General features: G+C 39.0%; 1 protein-coding gene across 7 annotated transcripts in view; it reads right to left on the reverse strand.

The window, feature by feature from the left end:
- The window catches only part of ADCY7 (adenylate cyclase 7), a 60684-nt gene that overhangs the window by 10748 nt on the left and 22993 nt on the right, over positions 1-26943 (reverse strand). For 6 of the 7 annotated variants that reach the window (XM_069026845.1, XM_069026843.1, XM_069026842.1 and 3 more), the window contains 16 exons: positions 21823-22360; positions 20365-20565; positions 18189-18353; positions 17236-17385; positions 14822-14970; positions 14398-14509; positions 11956-12083; positions 11562-11720; positions 8010-8142; positions 6529-6714; positions 5594-5637; positions 4862-4942; positions 3775-3847; positions 2853-2950; positions 2150-2234; positions 399-536 (listed from right to left, as the gene is read on the reverse strand). In XM_069026845.1, the coding sequence (XP_068882946.1) occupies positions 399-536; positions 2150-2234; positions 2853-2950; positions 3775-3847; positions 4862-4942; positions 5594-5637; positions 6529-6714; positions 8010-8142; positions 11562-11720; positions 11956-12083; positions 14398-14509; positions 14822-14970; positions 17236-17385; positions 18189-18353; positions 20365-20565; positions 21823-21993 (2073 nt within the window). In that variant the 5' untranslated portion in view covers positions 21994-22360. Of the gene's footprint in view, positions 1-398; positions 537-2149; positions 2235-2852; positions 2951-3774; positions 3848-4861; positions 4943-5593; positions 5638-6528; positions 6715-8009; positions 8143-11561; positions 11721-11955; positions 12084-14397; positions 14510-14821; positions 14971-17235; positions 17386-17630; positions 17804-18188; positions 18354-20364; positions 20566-21822; positions 22361-26943 lie in introns of those variants that run through there. The other variant, XM_069026846.1, reaches the window with a different exon arrangement.

A 26943-nucleotide genomic window follows, 5' to 3' on the forward strand; every position in this document is an offset into this window, starting at 1 on the left:
TCCCTCATCTACATTTCTGCTAGTGAGTGCAAATACCATAGTGAACTGCTTGAACTGCTGCCTGCCACAGCCAAACCTTTAAAGCCACATTAAAAAAGTAACACCATCTTAGTGATGAGGGTTACAATCAAGAGTTTTTATAAGTGCCATCTTGAAAACGAGAAAAGGTGGTGCAAACTAGAACTGAAATCTATCACATGTACTTTCAGTTCTACAGACTGGGTGCTTTTACTTTGAATGCTTTTACTTGACATCATGCACTATCCCTGTGGAAATCAACTTGTTGCAAATCAGGCATTAGAAAAAGCAGCAAAAACTGCTACTTGATGAAAAGAATACAGGAAGTTACTTAAACTGTGCATGTTACAATAAGTTCATCAATTAATGTGATTACTTACCATATTAAAAATGGCTATAATCAGCAAGGCAGCTATAGTGATGACTGCTAAGGGAAGCCTAAGCAAAGGCATTGTTTCCACCTTTTCTGAGACAGCACATAGATGGCGCAGGAAAGGCCACTGATCTGAGCAGCACTTCTGTAAACAAAATTAATTAGTTTCAGTAACAGAGATAACAGTTTGATACAGGGGAAGAAATATTTCTAAATATAAAGTTGACCTTTTTGCTACAGGAGAGTGTCAAGAGCCTTCACTAGAATTCTAATTTAGAACTTTGAATCTTGTCATTCAGAGTCAATGTTTAACACCTTTCCCCAAATGAAAATAGAGACAATGCTTCCTTTCTTCAATGGGGTTGGGTGCTAAAATTTTCTAAATTTGTGCTTTAAAAATACAGAATTATGACCTGTTTGAAAGTTCTAGAGAGAAGTAAATAAAAACTCAGTAAAAAATTGTATTTTTTTAGTTATAGAGATATAATGTTATATTTGGAACTACATTTTCAGATTACTAAATCAAAACCAACCATAGGCAGTCCCCATTCTTGCCATCCCCATATCCTCCAATTGTTGCTATAGAGAAGAACATTCAGTAAAGCATATAATTTTAATGACTGCAAGCATTATTCCGTGATACTGCACCAAAACACTCCCACCATAAAACTCAAGTCTGATGCAACTGCAGCCTTAGAATTTTCTGTTTTCTCCGTGTGTTTCTACACATGTAGAAAAAAACACCTGAATGCATATACACACACCTCTCTCTCTACAGACATGTATGCAAAAATCCATCTATATATATATATATAAAAATACTAGACATACATAAGATCCATATATCTGTCTAACCATAGTATTAAATGAATCATAAATCATAAATCTTTATCCCATGTCCTGAGTGCAGTTTTCTCCTCTTTTTTCTTTCCCCTTTACACAGCTTGAACGTGGCTCTGTAAGAGACCTGGGAGCTCCTGGGAGAGCTCCATCCCCACCCTGGGATGCTGCAGTGCAGTGGTGGTGCCTGTCCTCAGCAGCACCTCAGACTTCTCTCTCGCCCTTCCTCTGGCACAGTGAGTGCAAGGAACATTCTAAAATCCCTTCTCTAAAATCCCTTCCCTCTCCCCACCCTGCCCCCAGGCAGTTCTCTTGAATTGAGGATTTTTTTTTTATTTTGTATCATTGAACTCTCCATCACTATGGGCCCTCTCTGTCACTGTATATTTTTAAACAGTAATTTCATGTGTTTAATAATGCAAAGAAAAAGGAACTACAAGTGCAAAGTGTCCTAATTGATGTAATGGTGAATTTGGAATTCTAACAGCTATGAAATTGTTGCCAATAAATTATTCATTTGTTTGTAATTTTCATTACACTTCATAAATTATTATGAAAACTGATCTTCTGTTCCAACTTGTTTCAATATTGTTTCCAGTACAGAAAGTAACAGTATTTACAACCAAAATTACTATTAATGACCAACATAAAAATAAAAATACATTTTAAGAAAATCAACCCCACCTCCTCCCTCCTACCCATCTATTCTTGCAGCCAAATAATTCTGAACTCCTGTGAGAATTTTCAGACATGAAAATCTGTTTCAGGCAATGGAATCTTCTGGTAACCTGAGGTTCAAGGCTCCTGTAACTCCTACTGAAGTTACTAAAATTTCATCAGTCTAAAAGATAGACCAAGTTGCTGAAATATATCCATCCACTTTTGAAAACAGGAAGTGTTTTTTAAAAGTAAACTTACCAGACATTTCTCAGCAAAGCACACAAACAAAATGAGCACAATAATGACTGCAACAACTCCAAAGGAGATTCCCAGTTTTGCAGTTCTAAACAGAAGAAGAAAGCACTAAACAAACCAAATTTATATATGATTTTTCTTCAAATAGCACTGAATGACCACAACATCACACAGGTTATGGTTGCTCTGTTACACAATCACTGCTTTCAGAGATTCTGCTCCTGATGGCCTCAGCCACTGCCCTGTGCATAAACCACATGGAAACTGCACTGCAACAGCCACAAAAAACAAATGTGCCATAAACTTCAGAATTATCCATCATCTGCTTTCTCAGAGGTGTGAGAAGCAGCTCAAAGTAGCTCTTTGTAGCTCTACAGAAAAGGATCACTGAGCACAGTTTAACCAGCTAAAGCCCATCTTTCTACTGCTCAGTGTCCTTACAGCCAACTGTTCTTATAAAATAATATTTCTCACTTAACTGACCATCTCCCTGTCTGTACTATAAAGAAATATTTCTATTTTATTTTCATACTGATGTCTAGGCTCTTATGCCAACAACATGAATGCACTCCTTTATCATGGAGTAAATTAATGTATGTTTCTTGAAATGTAACCCTTCAGGAACTCCAAAAAGTTCCACGCACATGAGGTTCACTTTAGCTGTTGGTTAACTTGAATTATAAATAATTAAAATACCAGCACTTACTTTGGCATGATAAACATCTGGATCACAAATATACAGAGGAACACAAAACTGGCACAGGCAAAGTAACTCTTGAGTTTTAGAATAGGAATGGTGCGATACTGAAAGACAGAAAGAATAAAGCATCAGGGTCATTTTCAGGGGTGTCTTTTCTTAATTTTATTACATTTTTGTGATGACACATATATACAAGTTTATATGGTATTATTAAAAATACATCCAGAACTAAAAGAGAACAAAAGAAAATCACCACCACAAAAAAAAAAAAAAAAAAATCACTTGAACATCTTTCAAGAAAAAACAGCCCAGTCTAAAGGATAATTTCCAACCTAGAGGGAAATCCAGGCAGTATGTAAATCAGCACTCCGCAGATGCCCGTGGTCAAAATCCTTATCAAAAAAGGACATACACAGAAGTAAACCTAAAGTGTATGTACAGACCCACACCAGTAACTACATCCACAGCGCAGCAAATTAAACAGCAGTTATTCAAACAGAAAAAGTACACTGCACCTAACAAATACCAGCACTATACAGTATTATATCTACAATGAAACAGCCACAGAAAACAAAGTATTTTCATTAAGGATGCAGAAATCCTTTTTTTTTTTCCTTCTTTAAATCTCTTTACTTTTTAGAGAAGTAGTTTGTATAGAAAAATTGCCAAACTCCCACAAACTCCCTTATGGCAAGAATTTGATCACAGATTAGAGACAATCTCATTTAATCTCAGAATTTACATTCTCATGGAAGAATGACTGGTTCAAACGACTCATGAGATCTGCTTTCCATTAGTTACCAAAAACCTCTTAGGATGTGCAGTCACCTCCAGAATCCAGTTTCAGAATGAAAAATTTCAAACATAGCCTTATGCTGCTCTGAAGGGCAAATCAAAGACCAAAAAGGATTATTTTGCTCTTACCAACCTCTTTTTCAAGACCAGGTTCTGCAAAGATCAGTGAGAATCCACAGAAGTCATCTGATTTGCCACACCACGGACTGCAGCCAGAGAGAGACAAGGGTTACAAGGAGCCAAGGACAAAGACACAAAATCATCGCTGCAGTTGAGACCCCACAACTCATGGGCTGGGAGTGCCACTCTCAACAGACATTTAATGCTTCTGCAAGGTCTTTATGTTTCATAGCAGAACAAACCAGTGGTTATGTTTTTATACATCTGACAGGCAGATCCACAACACTCACAGACCGCAGCATCTGCCAGCAACACAAAAAATGTAACTCCAAACCTTCCTGAAGGCTTACAAATAGGAAAGTATAACAGCAGGTGTTAGAGAGGGCTCACAGCCTCCAAAAATTTTCCCTTAACAATATCAGATTCTTATTAGGAATGCCTGAGGTACAGCCTTCCTAGAATTTAGATGAAAGAGTTTTTCTTCTCAAATTCAGTGTTTTACATTATTAGGAATTCAAATATTGTATTTTAAATTAAAACAAAACAAAAAAAGACCAAACCACCACCACTCCTGTGTTTGTCTGCTTTTAAATGCAAATGTACTGCCAAAGGAATTACCTGCACCTGACAGTCCATTTGCCTTCAGTGGGCCAGACACTAAAGCAACTTTATTACCCACAAAACCTATTTTGACTTCATACATAGTTTTTTGTTCAGAACAACACCCCACTTCATGAAACTTCTTGTTTTAATAAAGAAAGCATGAACATTAACTTCCTATCCCATCCTACACTGCATTTCAGCTCATTACTTTGGGACACTCATAAGAGACAAAGCAATGATTTTCCTAATTCATAGTGCCACACCACATTGAACAGCAAGACTGATCACCAGCTTCTTGCTATAATAATGCAGTAACACTCTCATATTCAAATTGAATCGAAAAAGAAACTAAGTAAAAAACAAAGACCAAAAAAAGGGCAAGACAAAAATCCTGATAATTCTTCATTTTGCAAAAGTAAATTTTAGATCTAGGCCTAAATTGAGAATGCAGGTTAATCTCAAAGAAAATATGAAGAAAAAATTAAAGTACTGCATACTTAGTTGAACTGAGGCCTTCAATGGTTGACATCATTTCATCATAAATATCTTCCTCTATCCTTCCCTTCTGAGATGAATTTCTGAGGATGAAATGAAGTCTGTGTGACAAATGCTACTCAGAGACAAGTAGTGGGTACAGAGCACGCTTTCTCAGCACACAGTGGGGCAAGCCTCCAGGGAAAAGTCAAACCAGAATGCACCATACTGATCAAAACATACACCCATGAGCACTTTACTAAGTATTTCTCTAGTTACTCAAATAAAACACTTTTCAAGACAGCATTTTGACAATCTGAGGGAATGTTCCACAAGTGAAAACCAGCTCCTTATTTAACTCAATGCTACAGGTAGCCTTTTAAGTGCCAATTCTTTATCACATTGCAATGGCAAACATTAATAACACTAACGAAACCCAAATCTTTCCACTGCTCTTTAGGGCTCTCCCTTCCCAATTCCCTTCCACCCTCCTGCAGCCCAGCAAGCAAAATAGAATCTGAATGACTGAGGGGCCAGTAAGACAAGGAGGGGGGAAGCTCCTTTTAGAGTCTGCTAACAATAACAAACATGAGCTGAGAAATCTTCTAAAGGCCAAAGATTTAGCTTAACCTTTCTAAGGCAGGACTACCATACACACAGTGATTAATCAACCAAATGATCACATGCTTACAGCACACTGCACTGCAAGAGAAGCACACGAGCACAAACAAAAGAAAAGAAGGTACTTGACAAACCTATCAGAAGTTCTCTGGCGCCCAGTAGAACACAAAGGTATTTCCTAAATAAAATAGGAATTAAGAGTAAGTTACACACTCTTTGAATAGCAAACAACTATGGAAAACAAACATCAAGAAACTGCCAAAACCATTTTTATTCAGAAATTTTTAAAAATCAAGAATCATTCTCAAATAGAAAAGCTTATTAAAAATCAACCCTTTCCAGCAATGTTTTCTGCTTTAACAAATGAGAAGTGAGTGTTTTCTGACAAAAAAGATTGTTAGAAAAGAAGTAAACAGATCTTCCCTCCCATTTTTCTCTACACACCAAAATAACTAAGCAAGCACCAGCAGAGGCAAGCAGACTGGAAACCACTTCCACACCTGAATGGATGAAGTAAATTATAATTTATTACAGCTGTGGCTCCAGAACCACACCTAAAAGCATGCACATCTCCTACTTCCAGCTTTCAGGAAGGGCAGATGGAAGGAAAAATTAGTTTTCTTGTATTTTGAAATCTTAAAAACCTTGAGAATTCTTGATCTTAAAAATTCTTTACTGATAAAATCCAGTTGCAGGGAGAGCATGTGGAGGGCCTATTTGTTTTCTATACATTTCAAGTAAGTATTGAGTGCATCTATCTTTTTTTTTTTACAAAGCCACATGTAGCAGGCAGGATCTCAAGATGGAAAGATGATAGGAAAAACAGATAGTTTTGCTCTGAAGTTATACTATGATTATAGTATGCTAGAGAGATTAACAGTCTGACTATGGTTCAGTCCAGACAGAAGGAGATGTTGCACAGATACCCTCTGAGCTCTGTGTGCACACTGAACACCAAGGGTACGAGCAGACATTCCGCCACAAAAATCACGTCAGTTTTGAGTTTCACGCCGTAGACACCAGGAGCAGTTTGTAATTGTAGGTTGCCATTAACCACTCGAGGCCTCACCTTCCTTCGCCTGCCTTGGGAACTGGAAGAGTCGCTGCTGACGCTCTCCCTGTGGTTGAGGTGGGCGAAGGGCCTGGCTGCTCCCCAGGACTCCAGGTACCGCGTCATCCGCACGGACGCGCGCATCTTCAGCCCGTCGTTAACTCGAGTTTTTGGGAGATGATTGTTTGATAGGCATTGTTTGGACTAACAGAAAGAAAACACACTCATGGAGAAAGCAGAAATTCAGACAAATTACAAGAAAACTGAAGCTCTGTGTATTGAGTAGTTTAAGACTATAAAATCTCACTGTTTAGGAGGACTCTGAACACATCAGCAACATGTCAGCCAACCTCAATTCCTTTATCTCAGTTAATTAATGTGACCTAAAACAAGTCACAGCATACACAATGAATTGCTTCAGCTGCCCTTACGAGCCTTCGCTTGCAACACTGCACCAGTCAAACTTCCAGGTTTATTTTCAGTGATGCAAGGACTCACAGGATCTTATGAACACATACAGTTTCATTGCAGTCAGCACTACAGCAGGGGAAAAGGGTTCCAAATACCTGAGCTGGGGTGTATCAAACAGTGGTTAGAAGATCCCACAAATTACAGACTCCACATTAGATTATATCCCTGTGTCACAGGTGCTGAGTCAGGCAGTACAAATGGGGTGTACAGCAATACCCTTGAAGAACTACAGGGAAGCTAAAATTACAGAATAAACCGAGACAACTGGTAATTCTCTAACATTTCACAAGTATCTTCAAGGGAGCAGAGACCATTTTAATGGACATAGGTCCTCATTCTGATAGTATGTGCTGTGTGCAGCTGGGGGAGGGTTGCAGTACTGAAATATGTAACCAAGATGAGATTGATTTCTTGCTAATTAAAAGTGGCTCTATGCTGTTCCTTCCCGTAAAGATCAGGAAGGAAAGAAGTTTCTCATGTGCATTCCTTTTTCATTTGAAACATTTTACTCATCAACCACAAGCCAATTCAAAATAGCAATACTCCAGGTGTTTGTAGTTGCCAGGCTCTAAAGGAGCAACCCACAGTTGCTAACTTCACACCCTGAAAAGAAGGTGAATCTTACTTTTCAGATAGTGAGGGAGAAGTCTGATGCTATTTTACAGGGAATGTTTTAGCTGAAAGTGGCCAGATAGAACAGGTATTCTTTCATTCCTTCATCCTCACCTTTTGAACTGGGTTTTTGAGACATTTCACACAAGTACATTGTTAAATATGTGTTTTTACTCTAAGTGGGTCACATAAGAGGTTTCAGCATAACACTTGCTACCTTCAATGTAATAGGTATGTCATAAAAAAGCAGGATGTCCTTTCAGATCTGAACTCCCAAATCCAAGCTGTTCAGGTGACTCACACCACACTTAATTTCTATTCCTGAATGAAAAACTCTATGCACCACAGAAACCTATGTTCTCATAATGTGTGTATATACTTGAACAAATATATATGTTTATAAAACACATACATACCCTTGGATCGACCACTAAGTAGGTTTTGATATTCATGGATTCAAGGTAAGGATCCCTTAGGTGTCCATTCCCTTCTTCTACTTCATAAGCTTTGCCTAGGTGATTTAATGTTGCCTCAGTGATGTGCACACGGCTGAGAATGGGAGAAAGAACAAGAGACCCAAACACTCACAGAAAGGTCACATTAAGCATTTAATTTACATTTCAATGGCCACTGCTGACATTTCTGCTTTTCAGACATCTCCTGCTTTGGCAGCCAACTGAAAAATCCTGCCAGTACTTAAAATTATATTGCAATCTTTTACTACAGTACATCATTCATAGCAAGCATGCTAAAAAACCACTTCCCATAATGAGATCGTATCGGTATAAAATTAAATTGAAATAAGCAGGGAGATAAACGAAACAAGAAGAAATGTGATCAAAGGAGATCTGATGACTCACAAGACAGGCAGGCTCACAGACAGGTTGTGAGAGCTGCAGGGAAAACTCATGAACAAAACACAAGCGAGGACTGCTTTGTGCTAGAAATGCACAAGGAGGGGAGGAGACAAAGTCTGGGAAAAGAAAGCTGGAGAAGGATTTTCTGAACTCTGAGGAGAATTCTGGAAGTCTGCCCTTTCTGACTGACACAATCCGAGGACAACACAGTAACAACACCAACACATTCTGAGGAGAGCAGCCAGTATTTTTCTGTACCTATTCACACTTTCCCTTAAATGTTATTTCACTCAGTATCCCAAATCATGTATTTCCACATAAGTTATGAGTAATATCTTTCCATATAACTTCTCAACAAGAGGCTGGAGGGAGTTCATAAAACAGCATTTCTTAAGTTCTACTTTCTCATTGTTCATCTTCCCATGCTTTTCTTTGGCACAGAGGGGTTAGACACTTTCCTACAATCCATTAGCTCAGGGCTGGGAAAAGCACAATTCCAGAATGGAAACTGGTAGTGTGCAGCACTGCTGCCTAACTACAGAGAGCAAGGGAATCACTGTCCCATCCACCTCGCCTTCTTAATGCTGAACATAGGTTTGTAGAAGGTAATGTATCCAAGACATGAAAAGTACTGACTGTAGCTTCTAAGACGGAAGAATAAAACCTTCCTCGGTACTTTTCAAGCCAACAGTAAGAACTGCAGAGGGCGCATGCTTTTATTTGTTTACTGGTAATTTTCTAAAAAAAAGTTTAATTGTTACCTTGACTACAAAAAAAGTTTTGCAATTAAGGTGAACCTTCAAATCTGAAATTTTAAAGTTTGCTCTAAAGCATCATTTTCTGCCACAGAGACTGGGGCATTCTGTGTGATGTCTGTACCCTGAGCCTTAAAACACAGCCATGTACTGCAGCAAGTTTCCTGTGCTTTTCCACTTATGCCAAAGGCAGTACATTGTTCACTACCCACCGTTTTGCATTTTACCAAGCTTCCTCTCCCCTCTCCCTCAAATCACACGGTGCTGCAGGACATTTCTGATCTTACTACAAACTTCCAAATTAGATGCCAGTGATCTCTCAGCAGTTACTAATTGCCTACTGGATTCCAGGATAAGCACATAACCAAGAGCTGCTCTCACAGGCAAGCTGGATCACGCACTGTTGCCCTTGCCATGTCAGGACAGAACACCCAGCACACTGCACCCAGTTTCCTATGCTGACAGGAGAACACATGCTGAGCTTTCAGGCATTTACACGTTAGAGAGAATGGGTCACAAATGCATTCTTAGTTTTGGTTTCATGCTACTCCTTTCTGCTTTAGTAGTGTATTACACTGTTATGAACACGAGCAATTTTTGAAATCACAAGGAAGATGAACAAGGATACTCTGTCACTGGGAAGAAAATACTTATAAAGCTAGAAGTTCTCCTGCATCCTTTCAAAAGTCTTTAGAATTCCTTCATTTACAGAAACACAAAATAGATATACTTCCTATTTTAAACAAAACCTCTAACTGCTCCTAATGATAAAGCTGCTTCCAAAGGAGCTAACATTGCTAACACTGGAATGAGGACTCCCCAACAAATAATTTCCCTGCAGAGCAGGAAACAAGTATAACATAACATTTGCATAGTGAATAATACCCCTTCTACCCTGTCAGGCTCAGTCTTCCACAAGTGGAAAGTGTTTCCTCTGGCCAGTTTTAAAGCACAAGATAAGTGAGTACTACACAGGTATAGGTATAGGAAGTAATAAGGATAACGTTTCTGAATCAGCATGACAACCTAAACTTGCTTAATTCTTTACCAGCTTATCAACTATAAACCTGACAACCATAAGGGAATAATCAGCGTTTTCAAGATTAGGCAAAGGTCCTAAACGTGACTAACAAAGTATGTTTTTGTGCCATATTCAGAGTCATGTTGTTTGCTTTACCAACAAAAGAAACTTTACAACTCTGTATTCTTGTTTAATCACACTGAATCAATACACCAAACCTTTCAGCTGATGTTGTAACTGTTAACCAAGCTCCAAGTAGTTTTCTTTCTGTTTCAGTCACCAATGAAATGAAGTATTTTGATATTCATAAGCCCTTATCACTTGACAAATCACTTTAATTTCTAAGTTACAAGCATATACCTACAAGCTGTCTGAGGTACAGAAATAATAAGAAATACTACAATGTCACTGATTATAACCACTCACCAAAAAAATCTAATTTGCACAGACTACCATCAAACCAAAAAAATCATGGTCTGATTTGGGAATGAAAAAAGGAAAAGTCTTATAATGGCCTTTTTTTGTGCAAACTACCAAAATAAGAAAGAAAGAAAGAAAGAAAGAAAGGGGTCCTTAGATGAATTCTAATCCTTAAATTTAACTTAGAAAACAGAAAAAGAGTATACTTTCCTAAATGAAAAAAATGCAAATGCTGGGGTGTTTGAAAAACATTTATACTTGTTCTTTTCCATGAGCATCTTAAAAAGGATGCAAGAGACCAACCTCAAACCCAATCCTTGTATTACTGAGCAGCACATGGCAAGTTACATTCAGCTCTCCAATTCAGCACCACTTCCTTCCCTTGGTTCTGCCCATGGCAAATGCACAACAAACAACAGCTCAGACTCTCCTTGCTGGGACACTCCCTGTCAGGATGCATTTTAATTTTGGAGTCATTTGTAGGGTTTGAGTGGTGGGGCTGGTGAATATAGAGCCGATATAAAGCAGGTGGGACTAATCAATACATTAGCAGAAACACTGGGTAAACACACAGCTTAGCCTTGTTGACCTAAGACACACAACTGTTCTTTATCTAGACTCACAAATGTACAATTATCCCCATGTACAGCATGGATTAGCTAAGTCAACATAATGCCCTGCTGAAGATGCACATGTTTCTCCAATGAAGGGAAGGTCAAGAAGCAGTCACTTGCCTAAGAATAGAATTTTATAGCCCGTTGAAAATGCAGTCAGAAAATATTAACATTTTACAGCTGTGCTAAGTACACATTTGTCCTATTTCCACCATCCCATGATGAGGATTTGTGTCATGGCACAGTTACAGCTGCCAGGCCCATGACAGAGCGATTCAGGCTCGGCAGGGAGGATCCTCACCCCGGCACTCCAGCGGATTCCATGCGGTTGGCCAGGGACACGTCGTGCGACCACACGTCGTACTGCCACTTCCGCAGGCCGATCACCCCGCACAGCACGTTCCCGGAGTGAATCCCCACCCTCATGTTGATGTCCACTCCCGTGGCTTCTCTCACCTGCCTGGGGAGGCATGAGGGGATTAGAGCAGGAGACTTTTCATTTTCTCTCCTCCTTCTGGAGATCTGTTAAGCTTTAGTCTCATCATGCACTTGGTGCAAAGATGAGACAAACTTATGGTCAGAACTATCCAACTACAGCTAATAAATGCACTTTGAATGTTGACAAGAAAACTAACTACTTTATTCAATATCTTCACAGTATCTATATTTTAAACAGCTTTCTGTGTAATACTTACTTTATTGCTTCACACATGTCGAGCCCCATTTTAACACAGTTCCTGGCATGAACTGGTAAGGACACAGGCAGGCCTGAGACACAGTAGTAACAGTCTCCTAGGATTTTTATTCTCATGCATTCATTCTCCTGCAAAATTACAGAAAACTTTTTTAACAGGAAAAAATTGACTGGAAGTAGGCTAAGAGCTCCAAAGGCTCTGGTTTGAGAAAGTCAGGCTTTGTTCAGTCCTTGTTGAAACAAAGCTTAATGCTTTTTCCCCTGAATGCCTGGACATTGCTCACTGGAGAGAAAAAAGAAGATGACTTAAAGCATTTCTGAAATAGAACCACCTTGTTAGTTTCTCACCTTTTTCTTGGAAGCAATTGAAAAACTATAAATAAGATAAAACTGTCACAGAATTTATCATCTGAAGAATGAAATCTATTTATCTATCTTTTAATCTTCACCTTCATTTGAATTGTGGGCAGTTTTCCCTCTATTTTTACAAGGCAGCCTCATAAGTAACAGTGTGAGGTGTCATAAAACCTTCCAGCACTGAGGAAAAACTTAGGAATTCAGATGCCCAATCTGGTAGCTGTGCAGATGCAAAATGGGGTTTTTTCGTTGTTTCAAATATGACTGAAGAGGAAGCTGGCACACACTACAGTTTGCTATTGCTAATAAAAAAACCCCACAATACAGCAAAAAAACCCTTTCCTAACTGTGCAACAGAAGATACTGCTGCCAATGACTGGCAGGAGAGAGCAAAAAGCCTCTCACACTGCCTTTCGTTAACACTTTACTGAATAATTTTAACTACAAAGGTTGCAAGCAAGCCAGGACTAATTCTGCAAGGCTGTGTTGTATTTGACTGATGAGCAGAGATGGCTTAATTTGGGCCAGCCAATATCTCCAGCTGTTCAACCCTACCTGCTGTGGGAACACCCCAGCAGTTCCTAAACCAACTCCAAAATCAGCCCAAATGTGCGACAATTTCCCAAACTGAGCTGTTCTCCCTCGTCAGTTAAAGCCTTAACAGAACATCCATCATTCTCCACATCTTAATCCATCCCAGTGGGTTCTGAGCAGTGCACAAGTGACAAGCTTAGAGGGATCAGCAGGGAAACCCAGCCCTGGATTAGAGCTGCTGTACTTCAGCATCCACCTCAGTGTCCAGCTTAGCCATCAATTTTTATTGGGTAAACTGGAGCTTGCAGCACTTGTACATTATGGAAAAGATGACAGAACGCTCTCTGGCAGAACAAAAATAGCACAAAAAGCAGGAACCTCTTCTCACAGCTCAACCACAGAGTTGCAAAAGACCTTGACTCACTAAATCCAGACATTACAGTGCAATTTGCAGACAGGAGTGAGAAATTAAAACATAACACTCAAAATTTAGAGTTTTTTCTATTTTTCTATCTGCAAAACAGTTACAAAACCTGACCAAATGTGTTTAACCTCAGCTTCTATTCAGCATTAAAAGAAATTTTGCCTTTTGGCAACTAAGAACACATAACTTACTCTGTCTTTACAGGTGCTTCAAAACAATACAATTGCAATAGATATAGTATAACTCTTATTTGTCAGGACTCGAACACTTAACAGCAACTGAATTCAAATAAACACAAAGATTAGCCATGTCATTTAGTCAAAATTGTTACCAGCATTTTATTCAGGTTTTAATCAGTGATATATTTAAGAATTTATTCAATGACATCCACAAGGGGTTAATTACAGCACTTTCAGTCCTCTGCTACATTAATGATGTTATAGTTTTCCAGCTTTTTCTGACAAATGTTTAGGATTTCACAAACACAACACACAAACATGTAGGCGATACAGTCCCTGTAATGTGAGAAATAAAAACCTGAGTTTGTGATTACAGCTGCAAAAAATTAACCTCAAGCAGCACCTGGAAATGGTAACAATTCCTGCCAGGCTGAAGGGTCAGTACTGAGGGTATGTCTTAACAGGGACCGTTTTAAACTACTCCCCATTCTTTCACTTTTTCTAAGTATCCATTAGTAACAGAAAGCTTTCTTTAGCTCACTCATAAGCTAATGAAATCTTTGCCTGATGCCTCTGAATTTATGAATTTAAATGTGTATCTGAAAGTTCTCCATTTGTGGAGTCAAACAAACCTTCGAGCTGAACACAGTAGAGCTCGTGAGTGGAGCTTGTACACAGAACCTCCTACAGCCCTGTTGCAATCACCATCAGACAATTTCCTAAATGATACAGATAAACCTCCAAACCCAAGAACTGGAATTACAGTAGCAGCTTGCTAAATCTCCCATTTTTGTTTTACATTTTGTTTTAATGTGATTTGGCTAGTTAGCTTTAAAGCCAAAGCATCTTGCCTTTCTGACTTCAGGACTGACACCCCACTGCCTCCTGTTGTGCAAAAAGACTTCTTTTTCCAAAGGCCTTTATCCTACAGCACAAACTGTAAACCTACCTTTGCAATTTGATCAAACTTTCCAAAGAGTTCGTTCAGCATCACTACAAGTTCCTTAGGAGAGCAGTCACTGGCAAGGCGAGTGAATCCTACGATGTCTGCATAAAGAATGCTGGACAAGAGCAAAAGGAAAAAGCAGGAAAAGTGAAATATGAAGATATGTCAATTCCACAGTCAACATAACTACTGAAATGCATTTAAGAGAAAGCACCTCTCTCCTCTTTGGGAAACAACTCCAGCAAAAAGGGTTCAAGTATCTCCCCTGACTTAGAAGACAGCACACCAGTTCAACACACATTATAACAGGAAAGAAGCTCACTTCAGCCTGAAATTCTGCCTTCAAATTTTAATTTCATTGGATCATATGAACTGATAAGAATCAGAAATTTATATTAATACAATTAGTTCTAGAGTTTCCACTTACCTAACATTTTGGTGCCTTTTTACATATAAACTGTGGAAGTTGTTGTCATGCATTTGCCTGTTATCATTAGTTTCCTTCAGTCGCTCAATGATTGCCAGCTTCATTTCCATAGAGATATGAGCAGGCAGGATGGATAAAAGCAAATTTTCCTAAAAAGAATGGGGTGAAAACAATTATGCAAAACTATTAACACAGTACAGTTTGAACTGCAGAATTTTATTGACTGCAAGAAGGCATTTAAAAAAACCAAAACCGAAAATGCCTTTATTTGAGTAATGCATGTCAGGTTTTCCAGAAGACACTTTTACATTGCTGTTCTCCAAGTTATTGATTTTACAATTATGCAAGGATGTTCCATATTCTTTCTTTTGTTCCTTGTGGCCTAGGTGTGACATCCCCTTGTAACCATGAAACACACACACAGAAAAATTCAGTATTCAGTACCAGATTTTCTGGATAAATTATATTTTGTTTTGTCCACTAATCTCAGTGTTACATTGGCATTGTCCTATAAAGCTTCTATAAAAGCTTATGTTCTGTATCTAACAATCTATTCAGTATTAAAAATATTTGTAAATTCTCAAATGCTGGAAAAGCAGCAACAGATACAAAAGTGTCAGCTACATGCTGCTATAGCTTAAGTGAACCAGGAAACAATGCCACTGAAATGAAGTCTTTTGAACTGAAGGAGAAACAGACTCCTCCAAACACACTTCCATTGTTTGACAACTCAGGGCACCATTTTACACTGACTCTGACTCAAGAGCCCATTCTTCAAATAAGACCCTGGTAACTTGCTGGGCAGAAGAGGATGACAAAAAGAGAATACTTTGAGCCAGGAAGGGCTCTCCCATCCCAGAGATGGAAGAGGAAATGTTGTGTGGAGCAGCTACAAGCAGGAACTTTTTTGGACAACATCAACAGCAAGATTAACACATTGTGCAGCCAAGTAAAATGCTAAATGCTGTCCCCTGGAGACAAATCCTTGTCCCCTTTTCCTGAATACCAGATGCAGCCATGTGCAGACATCAGTAAGCTGCCAGGGTTACTTAATTAGTGCCTGCCACCAAGAAGAAATACCCTGGCATCACAGTGGGAAGAGGTATGCCTTGAGCATAAAGTACTCGTCTACGCAAGGCAGCAGTTTAGTTTGAGACTGATCCCAAAAAAGAAACACCTCCTTTCCCTTATCTACTGTTTGGTACTAGGAGAGTCAACCCTGGGAAAGAATTTAAACTGGCAGCCGAATCCCAGGGAATATAGCAGGGCCATGGGAGGCTGATACATCTCTCAGTTTTCAAGGAAGCAATGAGGAACCCTGAATTGCAGTTCTCACGTCTTTTTCACAGAGAAGAAGTGGGTGGCAAAAAGGATACTCAGAATTGCCTGACAAATTGCAACATGGATGAAAAGAAAGCTCTCCATAGACTTAAGCACATTTACACTTCAAACAAGCAACCATTAAAAAAAAAAAAAAAATTCCCAAAATCAAAATCCTGAACACCCATGGAAGTGAGCACATTGCCCAGGAAATGAGAGCACACTGCCTGCATAAGGTGATCAGAGGCTTCCCTGGCAGCTGCATGGGGAAATTCTGCCAGGGCTTTCATGCATATTTGTCATCTCATCTCCCAAGATTAGCATCAGAGAACAGATCGAACCAGCAGTGTGGCATATTCTTCTTCTCAGTTTGATCAGGTCAGGCACTTTTCAGCCCCTTCCTTTTATCTAATAACTGGTGGGCAGAGGACACGGTACACATCAGCCTTGTAGAGCTCTTCTCAACTCTATTTAAACCAGGAAAGGTTCCCCAGTTTCAGCTCTGATACCTCTCTACAATCCTTCCTCAGCAAGAAATTCATGTTCCTTGCTTATTCTTTGAATACCACTGGAGTTTATGGAAATAAATACCGAAATCTATTATATGATTTTCTTCTGCCTTCATGCCCAATTTTCTCCTTCTACCAAAGGAAAAATAGTTTGTAAGACAATAAAATATAAGAACAAATAATACTTTAGAATTCAATGCAAAAAAAAAGGTGACCAAGGGAAGCATAAAACTAACTGCTAAAATTACCTTACATGTAATTTCAGGGCATTAAGAGCAGATTCTCAAGTTACCTTAGGCCAGTCCCTGGAACAGTTTATTCTAGGAAAAAAGGAACTAAAATGACTGGCAATTACATTCCTGTTACAAATACTGTGATTTTCATGTAGACAAGCCCCAGAGAACAGCTTCCTCCCTTTAACTTCCTTCTTTTGTTACACATGGCACTACTTTTATTTTTGACACTAGGTGGGTATCACAAGGATCAGACCAAGCCTTTCAACATGGATTAGTCACCAACATTATGAATTTATACAGACTTAGGAAACGAAAACAAGCAATTCATAACATGAACTAGCTCACTCACTTGTTGCCTCTTCTCAACCTTCAGTTTCATTCGGACCTGAATGCACTTTAAGGTGTATCTGTACAAATCCCACGAAGCAACCTGCATTTGGCGTTTGTGAAACGCACCCACGAAGTTGCCACAAAGGAAAATTACAGCATTGGCAAGGAGCTGCACAAGAAGAAAAATATTTACCTACTGCAAGGCAGTCACTGATACTTCACTAACACATGTATTAGTCCCATAAAAACAATCAATCCCAGACCATGTTTCATTTCCTCTTACCCCATCCCATAACAAATCAGGGTGTTGCTATCAGCCAGCATGGACCTGGCAGATATAAGCCAACATTCACAGTCACAGGCATTCCTGTGCAAACATCCAGCAGAATAATGGAACAGAAAATCATATTATACCATTTAACATTTATTTGCAGGCACCAGCATTTGATTTGTGGAAAACCAGCGCACAAACGCACGCATCAGCACACTGTGTGGAGTCTGGCACAGGCGTGCACAGAATGAGCTGGGGTGCTGCTTTGAACACACCCTGTTAATGAGTGTTGGGAGCCCTGAACACAGCGAGCAGCACTCCCAGGCCCTGCTGACACCCCAGGGCAGCAAGGGCCCTTTTGATCCACCCTGTGGGCAGTGCCTGACGAAGTTAGGTAGGCCCACCTGAAAGAGCACAGATTGGGAAGAATGACTATGTTAGGCATATTTTTAACAACTTAGTTTAAAAATTAACAAAACAATCCTGCTTTTTCCACTTCGGTCAGAAAAACAAAATGCACAATAGGTTTTAAAATTTGCAATTTTACAAAAAGTTCAAGACTTTTTGGGCCTGAGCTCCAAATCCATGAACTTGAAACATCCACGTGAAAGTTTGGAACTTTGCTAAACAGAATAGTTATGCCAAAAGCAAAGGGTAACATGACTAGGGTATTCCATTATGTAACCAAGTTATTTCCTTACCTGAAACAGAATGGATTCCTTATTTTCTTGAGAAGTCACGCTTACCACAGTGCTTAGAACAATAATATGGGAGAGAGCAGAAACAACACTAATTATGACAGCACCTCTCATCCCAAAGGGTAGCATGGTATAAACTGTGAAGATCATGAACAGAAAGAATGGCACCTTTGGAAAGGAAAAAAAAAAAAAAAAAGAGTCACTATAGAAATAGGAGCAAAGTAGCAGGATTCTTGCTCAATTTCAGGCTGAACAATTAGATATTGACGTTTCAAAATACAGTTAGAATCACAAGGACAGTGGTAGCTCTAAGAGTTTTGAGGGATTAACAGCTGTAGATTCACAGACAAGATGGGTTAACATGACATATCAGCTACAATTTTTTTCAGTTGTCCTTGCCCTTTATCCTGAACTTATCCTTTACAGCTGGAGATGCACTTTGGATGCACTTTGTACTCACACATCAGGAACAGTGTGTTGCAAGGGTAGCAATACTGAATAGAATCAGATTTCTCACCTTCTGCAAGATATTTTTCTAATTTTAACATCACCCAATCACATGTGTATGTTTGCTTCGTGTTTGATAAAAAACAAAAATCCAGCCAATACTTCCTGGTCCTCCCACAAGAGAATAACCTTTATTACCACTAACTATGTATTTAGCTGCACAGATTCTACAAAATGAAACACAGGCCACTAAAGTGCTCCAGATCAGTGAGAAGGTCTGTAAAACTTAAATCCACATTTATAGAACTTTTACAACTGTTAGCTTATATATATGGAAACTAACCACCCTGATCAGAGGAATGTATTGGAGCATTCCTGGCTCAGCTCCATCTCATCATGGCAACTCAACTTGCGCCATTCCAGAGAAGAGCTTCCTTCGAGGATGTCTCAAGGTCCAGTCTGCCCTTAAATGTTTTGCCAGAATAGATAGTTTGACTGGGACAACAATAAACAGACAAATAAAAGTTTTCATTCAATGAAAATATTTTTCAATGTATATCTTACTATTTTAGCTGGAGTAAAAACATTTTTTTCTGCCTTATTTGCAACCCCCATCACACAATGTTCAGAATGCTGTGTGATAGTTTTATAAACATGGGCAAGGAAACTCCATACCTGCATTTAAACAGTAGCTTTAATTAGTGATAAATTCATAACTTGAGGTGAAAGTCTGAAATTAATCTATTCACTTTTCCGAGTAGGGCGTCCTATATTTTAGACTTAAAATCAATATGTACGAATTATTACCACATGACGACACCACACTGGCTTGCAGCACTGAAAGCAGCAAAACCCAATCTTGCTTTGTTACATATTTGCATTTATAGTTAAGAACAATACATTTGAGGGATTTTCCTAAGGTAGTAGGCACTTCCTTAAGTTAAAAAATACTGAACAGCAACTCCAAATATACAGTGCTGGATCCAGGCTACAATGCAAATCAGATTTTGGTTGTTTAACTGACAATTTATATCTTTCTTTATTCAAATAAAGAAGGGAAGGGGCAGAGTCTGTGAAACAAGATTAAAAGTCATTTTTATTTAATTAAAACTCTTCTGCTTGCATTATGAGATCTTAGGAGGAGTTTCCTACAAATTATGATATTTCTGGCTTCATGAAATCACCCATCTTCTGATCAGAGATAGCAAGCAATGGAGTTTAGCCACACCCAGCAATGCCAGGATGTGTCATTAATTCTTATTGTTCACTTCACCTCTCCCACTGACTTAAAAACCTGCTCCCTAGAGTACACCCAGCTCTGGAGTCCTTTATACATTTCTTGAACATCGGTTTGACCCATATAAATTATCAAAGCAAGTATTATTAATAAAAAAATTCTCTCAGAGATGAATTCATAGTAATTAACATTTAGTAAAAATCCTAAATAAAAATACAGTTCAATTACAACTTAAATATGCAATTCCCACATAGACTTATGATGTTATGCCATTTTCTCACTGAAATGCGTTTTCACTGTAATACAGAACACCAACTAAAATTTACTGCAATAAATCAGCAAAACCAATTTTTAAAAGTTAACCTAAATCTCAGAAAAGTTATTACACAGTTATAATATTCTGAAAAAATAAAGCACACAAACACATTCGTACAAACACACCCACAGCTGACTACCAGTTCCATGTAAGTACCAGAATGAACACAACATACTTACCTGTTCCCACAGCTGGTAATCACTTCCTTTTTCAAAAAGGGATACATATCCCACAGTGAGGAAGCAGATCCAAATCATCACTCCAAATAACGTCAGCCATCTCCGAAACAGGGATTCCATACACAGCAGGAAGTACATGACTGCAAACATGGCCAGGGCGGCACACACTGCAATGATGAAGGCAAGGTGGGAATGTGCTTCCTGAAAAAGCAAAACAAAGGGTTACAGCTGGTCCAAATGCCCCCTTTAGAAAAAGGAAAAATGCATCTATACTGTCCTAGAAACAGCCTGGATGCCTTTAAAATAAGTTAACCTGAGTTCCTAAGCAGACTAGCTGTGGCAGCATGAATCTTCCCGATATTCACACATACAGAGATAATATAATAAATACTATTACAGATACTCATTCTACCCCAGTTCCACCAATATTATTTTCCAAACTAGCTTTAAACACAAACCCCAAACCACTAAGTTCTAACTATACTATATCTATAATGCAGATATACCCAAAGAAATGTATTCAGAGTTCAAACTCTGCTAAAGAGGAGTGTAACAGCTCTCTGAGTTTTACAGGAGATAAATTGTTAAAAATAGTGTTGCTACTTTTTTCCCTTCCTAAGAAATGAAAAGTAAAAGGACAGAAGTGCAATTGGTGAGATTTGATTTGTTGCTAAAGAGAGACTTGAAAACCCTTTATCATGAAGCAGTGTTTGGAAAGCATTGTTAGAAGGCAATGAAAGATTATAACAGCTACTTTACTATCTTTTTACAACATTATCTTTAAATCAACTCCTCTTTTTACCAGCTGTCAGCTGAGCTTGTAGAACACCAAATTTCTTTATGGAAAATCAAATTACACTACATAAAATCTTTAGGCTGCATCTTTTCTATGCCTATAGGATCACTGCTCTTTGCTAAATAAATATAGATTCCACCGATCACCCACTATACTGGGAGATTCCTGTTGTGTTTTTATCAACAAAGAAAGAAAAAGGAAAAAAAGGAAACTAACATATACAAATCTTTTAAGAAAAAATCACCTTGGAAATAACCTAACGAATAACCAACAAGTCAGTACAATATTTTATAGTTCTTAGGTGACTCTAAAAAAATGCAAGAAATGCAGGACATTTTAACTTGCATTCCTGTTCCTTCCTTGGCCCTTACTTAATATCATAGCTAGCATTCAATACAGATTATGATTTGTTCCTAGCATATTGAAAGGAAAGAGCAATCCTTTTAGCAACTGTACATGTGCCTGAAAACAGTCTCCACTCTTCCCATCCCTTCAAAAACATGCACAGCATTACACGCACAGTTACTTGATTTCTTTCAGCACTGCAACTCTGATACCATGTGGCTCAAAATATTATATAGCCAAAAACGTTTAGTGTGCTGTCATAGTGACTCCTTATCGTCTCTGAAAACACTAAACATGCACAAAAGAAGTTTACTTACATTAGTAACAAAAAAGATTATAATTAGAGTAGTCCAGAAGAGGATTGCAATGAAGAGCAGCAGCAGCAGGAGGGGGTGCTGCTGGCTGGTGTAGCGGTACTTCTCGTAGAGCGGGTCTGACATGCTGCAGTCATCGCTGTCGTTGAAGAAGTATTTCCCTTTAGCTGGCATCTTCTCCCAGGCCGGCTGCTATTTCACTCAGTTCCCAGTGCACACAGTAGGACACAGCTGAAGCTACTGCTTCAAAGAGAAGTTTTGTCGTTTCACTGCTGCCTCTGTGATCCTTAGGCACACTGAGTAACCCACGTTCTCTGATTTTACTTCTCATGAGCACTAACTTCAGATTTCCAACACAATCGAAAGCAAGAATTAGCCTCCCCAAAACCACGGGCACTTCATCATCAGCTCTAAGCGTGAAGCTCCAGATCAACTTGCATTGGTGCAGATAAGCGTTTTTGGCATGAGGGTTTTTTAATTACTCCTTTGCAAATCTCTAACTCCTTTCCATGAGCTTGAATCTCACTTCCTAGGATGAATCCTGCAGAGAGACAGGATTAGTAAATTAATAGTTAATCATATACAATGTTCCCCAAGGGGGGAGGGAATAAAAATAGTTGATTCCTTAAACTTTCCTTGAACTTTCTACCTGCATGCTCTGAGCAGGGAGCAAAAGCTGTGTGCTGCTGGTGGGTGGGAGCCCAGGAGCCTCGTGCACGGGCAGTGGTGCCCGGCAGCGCTGGGGCAGTGCTGGCCAAGGGCCACTCTGCTCACCCCGACTGCACCCTGCTAGGGCAACTCAAGCATTTTCATATACAAATGTACCACATGGGGGTTTGTGCCTTTTGAGCAAATGACACAGTTCCCGTGAGCCTATTGTGTAATTGAATGGTCACAGCTCTTCGGAAGTTGTGTGTGTCTCTGTGTAAGTGTATATATAACCTTTAATCACAATACACTTGGCATTCTTTTTCAAAACATGCATCTTAAAAACAAGAAATCTTCTTTTATTCATTTCACATTTTAACTAAGGCATAGAAAAATGAGAAAAGAATACACCTGTCCAAGCCAACATTCATTAAACTTTTTTTTAAAAGATACTTTACATCTGTGTATTTCATTCCACTCTAAGTAATACTGTTTCCAAGGCAATACATGTGTTCTGCTAAACAATGAACATTAAGGAATAAACTGTATTGTTAATTACTAATGACCAGTGTTTTTCAAATAGGTTCATGAATATAGTTCATTCAATGCCAAGAGCCATAAAAACAAAAACACAGGGATGTGATGGAGAGAAGCATGGAAAACAGGATTTCATAAGTCTTATTAAAACTTGGTAACAGGACTACAGCTTCTTTGCCACTTGACTGCTGTCACCATGGTGCCCAAGGCCACTGCTCCAAGGAGAAAGAACCCACTAAAACCTGCTTTTTTTTTTTTTTTTTTTTTTCCCTCAGAAAAGCCAAATGCCAGCCAGTTACCTTCAAAAAGCAAATGCTTAACTGCATACACACATTCAGACTGCATTCACACTACAAGCAGGAAAAAGTTTCAGAAACCATACTGAGCAATTCTGCCTCTGGCAAATAGAGCCAATCACTAACATACTATCCAATTATTAATGACCAAGCAGGCAAAACCAGATATAGGAACAGCAAGACTGGACAAAAAAAAAAAGTGTTTTGCAAAATGAGTAACTAGAACTTCTTGCCCAGAGTATACTACAAATTTGGATTAATCACAAAAAAAGACCATGTTGCACCACCTTTATTCAGTAACACCCAGAATAAACTGACATATGTATATTAATATGTATATATATAATATGTAAATAAAATTGAAGACCTCTTTTAATACATCTTTCCCATGTATACCTAATGTTACTGGTTATTACTGAGCTTTTCATCATAATTAAAGTCCTCCCATTTTTCACTTTAAAAAAATTATTCTGGTACTGATACCATTTGCATGTGCATAATAATGCTCTTGAAAACAAGTGTGAATCTCAGAAACCACTGACACTTAAAGGAGATATGAAGAAGAAATCAAAACATTTGCATCATGTTTTAATGCATTTTCCAAATCGAAGGTAACTGCACAATTACTTCACTTGGCTGTTAGCCAGTTTTTTCCTGAAGAAGAAGCTGTCAGAAGGTGTGCACAGGGGCAAGTATTTCAATCTGAATTCGTCTTTCAGTAACAAAGACAACACACTCCAGACAGTGGGAAGGTTTGGACTGTGATGCACCAGAGAGGCAGACAGCTCATTAAACAGCCTGAGGAATTCCTTTACCATGGGGCTGGGGGTGCAGGAACTCACTCTGCCTGATGTGAACCACTAGGTGAAAGAGATGACAGGCTTGCTATCCCAGTTCCCTCTAAAAGTGTATTTCAGAACAAAAACAATGATAAACTTCTTTGATATACTTGCAGAAATATTTTGAGGGTAATTTTGATGATATAGAGGTATTTTGAGAGACAACTTCATTTTTCCAGTTAGCAGAATTCATTTTCAAAAAATAACTATTAATTGCTAAGCAGCAATACATTCACAATTACGTGAAACAAATTATCCTGTCTTGGGCTACTAAATATTAAAATCCAAGAAAAATTACTTCACAGCTTGCTTTCTGTAACTTTTCCTGATTATTTCAATGAAAAAACAGCATCAAGGACAATGTCTATTCTACAGAATTATACTGTGTGGCTGTGGTTCAGTTATCTGATGCTCAAAAGATGAAAAATGGATGCAGTGTCAGCTTGGAACTATCTCTGAATACTACTGAAGAGTTTTACAGGACAGAAAATTGAAGAGACATGTCTTTTCAGTAGTCTAACTCATTTTAATAAAAAAGAGATTGCTATCTTATTGATTTGTTTCTTCCTGGCTGATCTCCATAGATGTGCATTGCTAGTAATTATGAATGACCCCTGGGTCACAGAACTTTCTTCTCAAAACTCTGCTAGGTAAAGAAACACCCCAACATTACTTTATTGATTTACCAAGAATCCATAATGCACGAGTGCTACTTTGAGATGAACAATCCAACTCTGAACTAGTTTCAATGTGAATCCCCCGTCCCACTGCCACTACCACCTCCCTTTTTAAAAGTCCCCACTTTTTGTGTCTTTCCTCCTTTGAATTTTTTCCAACAACCTTCTGAAAATGTAGAAGGTAGATTTGAGAGAGAGAAGATTCTGTCATGGATGGTAACACACACTAGAAAAACTATCAACTCAACATGCTCCTGTGTATATGTTTAAGAATCATGTGAGCACTGGGCACCACAGCATCACTTTTCCTTTTTTTGGTCAGTGTTTCTTGAAGATTTGTTGTTATGACTCACCAAGAGAGGTGTAACCCTGAAAGAGCAACAAGACACAAAAAACAAAGAACACTCCCAGAAGCACCAGTGGTAAACACACTGAGCCAAATGGGGACTGGATCTGGACTGTTGCCCTAAAACCATGGAGCTCTGATCAGCAGTTTATCAAGAAAAAGCCTCATTTCCTTAGAAGCCTTCATCGTTTTTGGATGAGAAAGAGAAGGATTTGTCACTCAGGTTAGGATATACAAGGATATACAAGAACCAACCCTGGAGGTATGAGTTAGAAACGGCACTTACAACCTTCAGGAACAGCCACCAAACAAACTAATACGATTTAGTCAAATCTGTGTGAGCTCTATAGCCATTTGAAAGCCAATTAACATGTAAAACATTTGGCCAGATAAAGAAATTTGCCCAATGAATAAGTAAGAACACTGGACATGTGAGAGGTATAAAAAATGACAACAGAATACCTTCCAGAACATGAATCAAAACTGGCACTTCCTTTCAAATCTACTCTGTTTCAAGTCAGTGGAAACAAGGATGTGCACAGATTCAGCAATAGAAGCTTTTGTAGGTAAGTACTGGGCAAGACCTGACACAAAAGAACAGCCACCTTTCACCTGCAAGCAAAGAAGACATTTCTACAAACCTGGGTATTGCTCTATGCTTTCCTTGCCACAGGTGGGAATTTTCAAGCATTGCTAAACTCTCCAGTCTCCTACTGACACATCAATAGAATTTTGTCACAAAAAATATGAAAGCAAATATTTCATTAGTCTATCAGGCTTGGACTGAAGCCCTTATGTTCTCCCAGGCTAGTTAAAGCTGTCCACCATGCTTTGTGTCAATCCAGCACGTTTTCTTAAGAACTGGCCTGCACTCAACAGCTGCAGAATAGCCATGGCCTGTACAGAGCCTGTAGAGCCCAAGTGTTTTAAAGAAACACACACCAGCCCAAGGGTGTTGATGCCTGGGGTAGTTTTGTCCCCTTCTTCCCCAGCAGTTGTCGGCATGGAGCAGTGTGAGGGCAGATGGGGAAGGGAAAAGGGAGGGGCATTCGAGACATGGAGAGAGCAGAGAAGAGCACAAAATCACCCATCCCAGGGAGCTCCCTCTGGAGCTCTGGCACAAAGAGCAGTCTCTCCCCAGCAATGCACGGTGGAGCAACAGAAAGAACGATGTGCTGTCTGATACAAAAGTCAGACTGATAACAACAAAACAGCTCTTGGGATGGCTTCCTTTATGCTCTGCCTCTGCAGAGTGTGAAGAGTTTCCAGGTGCTAGCTCAGTCACAGGCAGGGGAGGGGGCCTGGAAAACCTGCACCCTCCTGCCCACTCTGTCGCTCACACACCAGGATGGACAGACAGCCAGTGATGACATTCTATTCCCCCTCTCTTGAGAGAATTATTCACAGCAGCTCCTGACCAGTGAAAGCCTTTCCAAACAGAATCCAAGTATGTTGTGGTTCTGTTTTTAATTTCAAAGCTCCTGATGTATTCACAAGCAAACACAGCCGCAGTAACCACCTGGATAATTTATAAAGTATTTTTTCTCTTAGTTGTTCATTTGCCAAAGACTCAAGTCTTGATCACCCAGAGCTGCCTAGTTACCAAAGAGCAGTGTCACCCTGAAACATTAAAACAAACCCTAATAGCAAGAACCAAGCAAATCAATATAAATTGCCTTATTCCTCTCAATATCTTCTGTATAAAATCAAGCAGAACCACTTTTTTCCTTCTTAAACTACTACAGCACCAGTCAGACAGTACAGTTTTGATTTTCAGTCCA

This window comes from Aphelocoma coerulescens, chromosome 11, assembly GCF_041296385.1.
Source record: "Aphelocoma coerulescens isolate FSJ_1873_10779 chromosome 11, UR_Acoe_1.0, whole genome shotgun sequence".
Taxonomy (NCBI): Eukaryota; Metazoa; Chordata; class Aves; order Passeriformes; family Corvidae; genus Aphelocoma; species Aphelocoma coerulescens.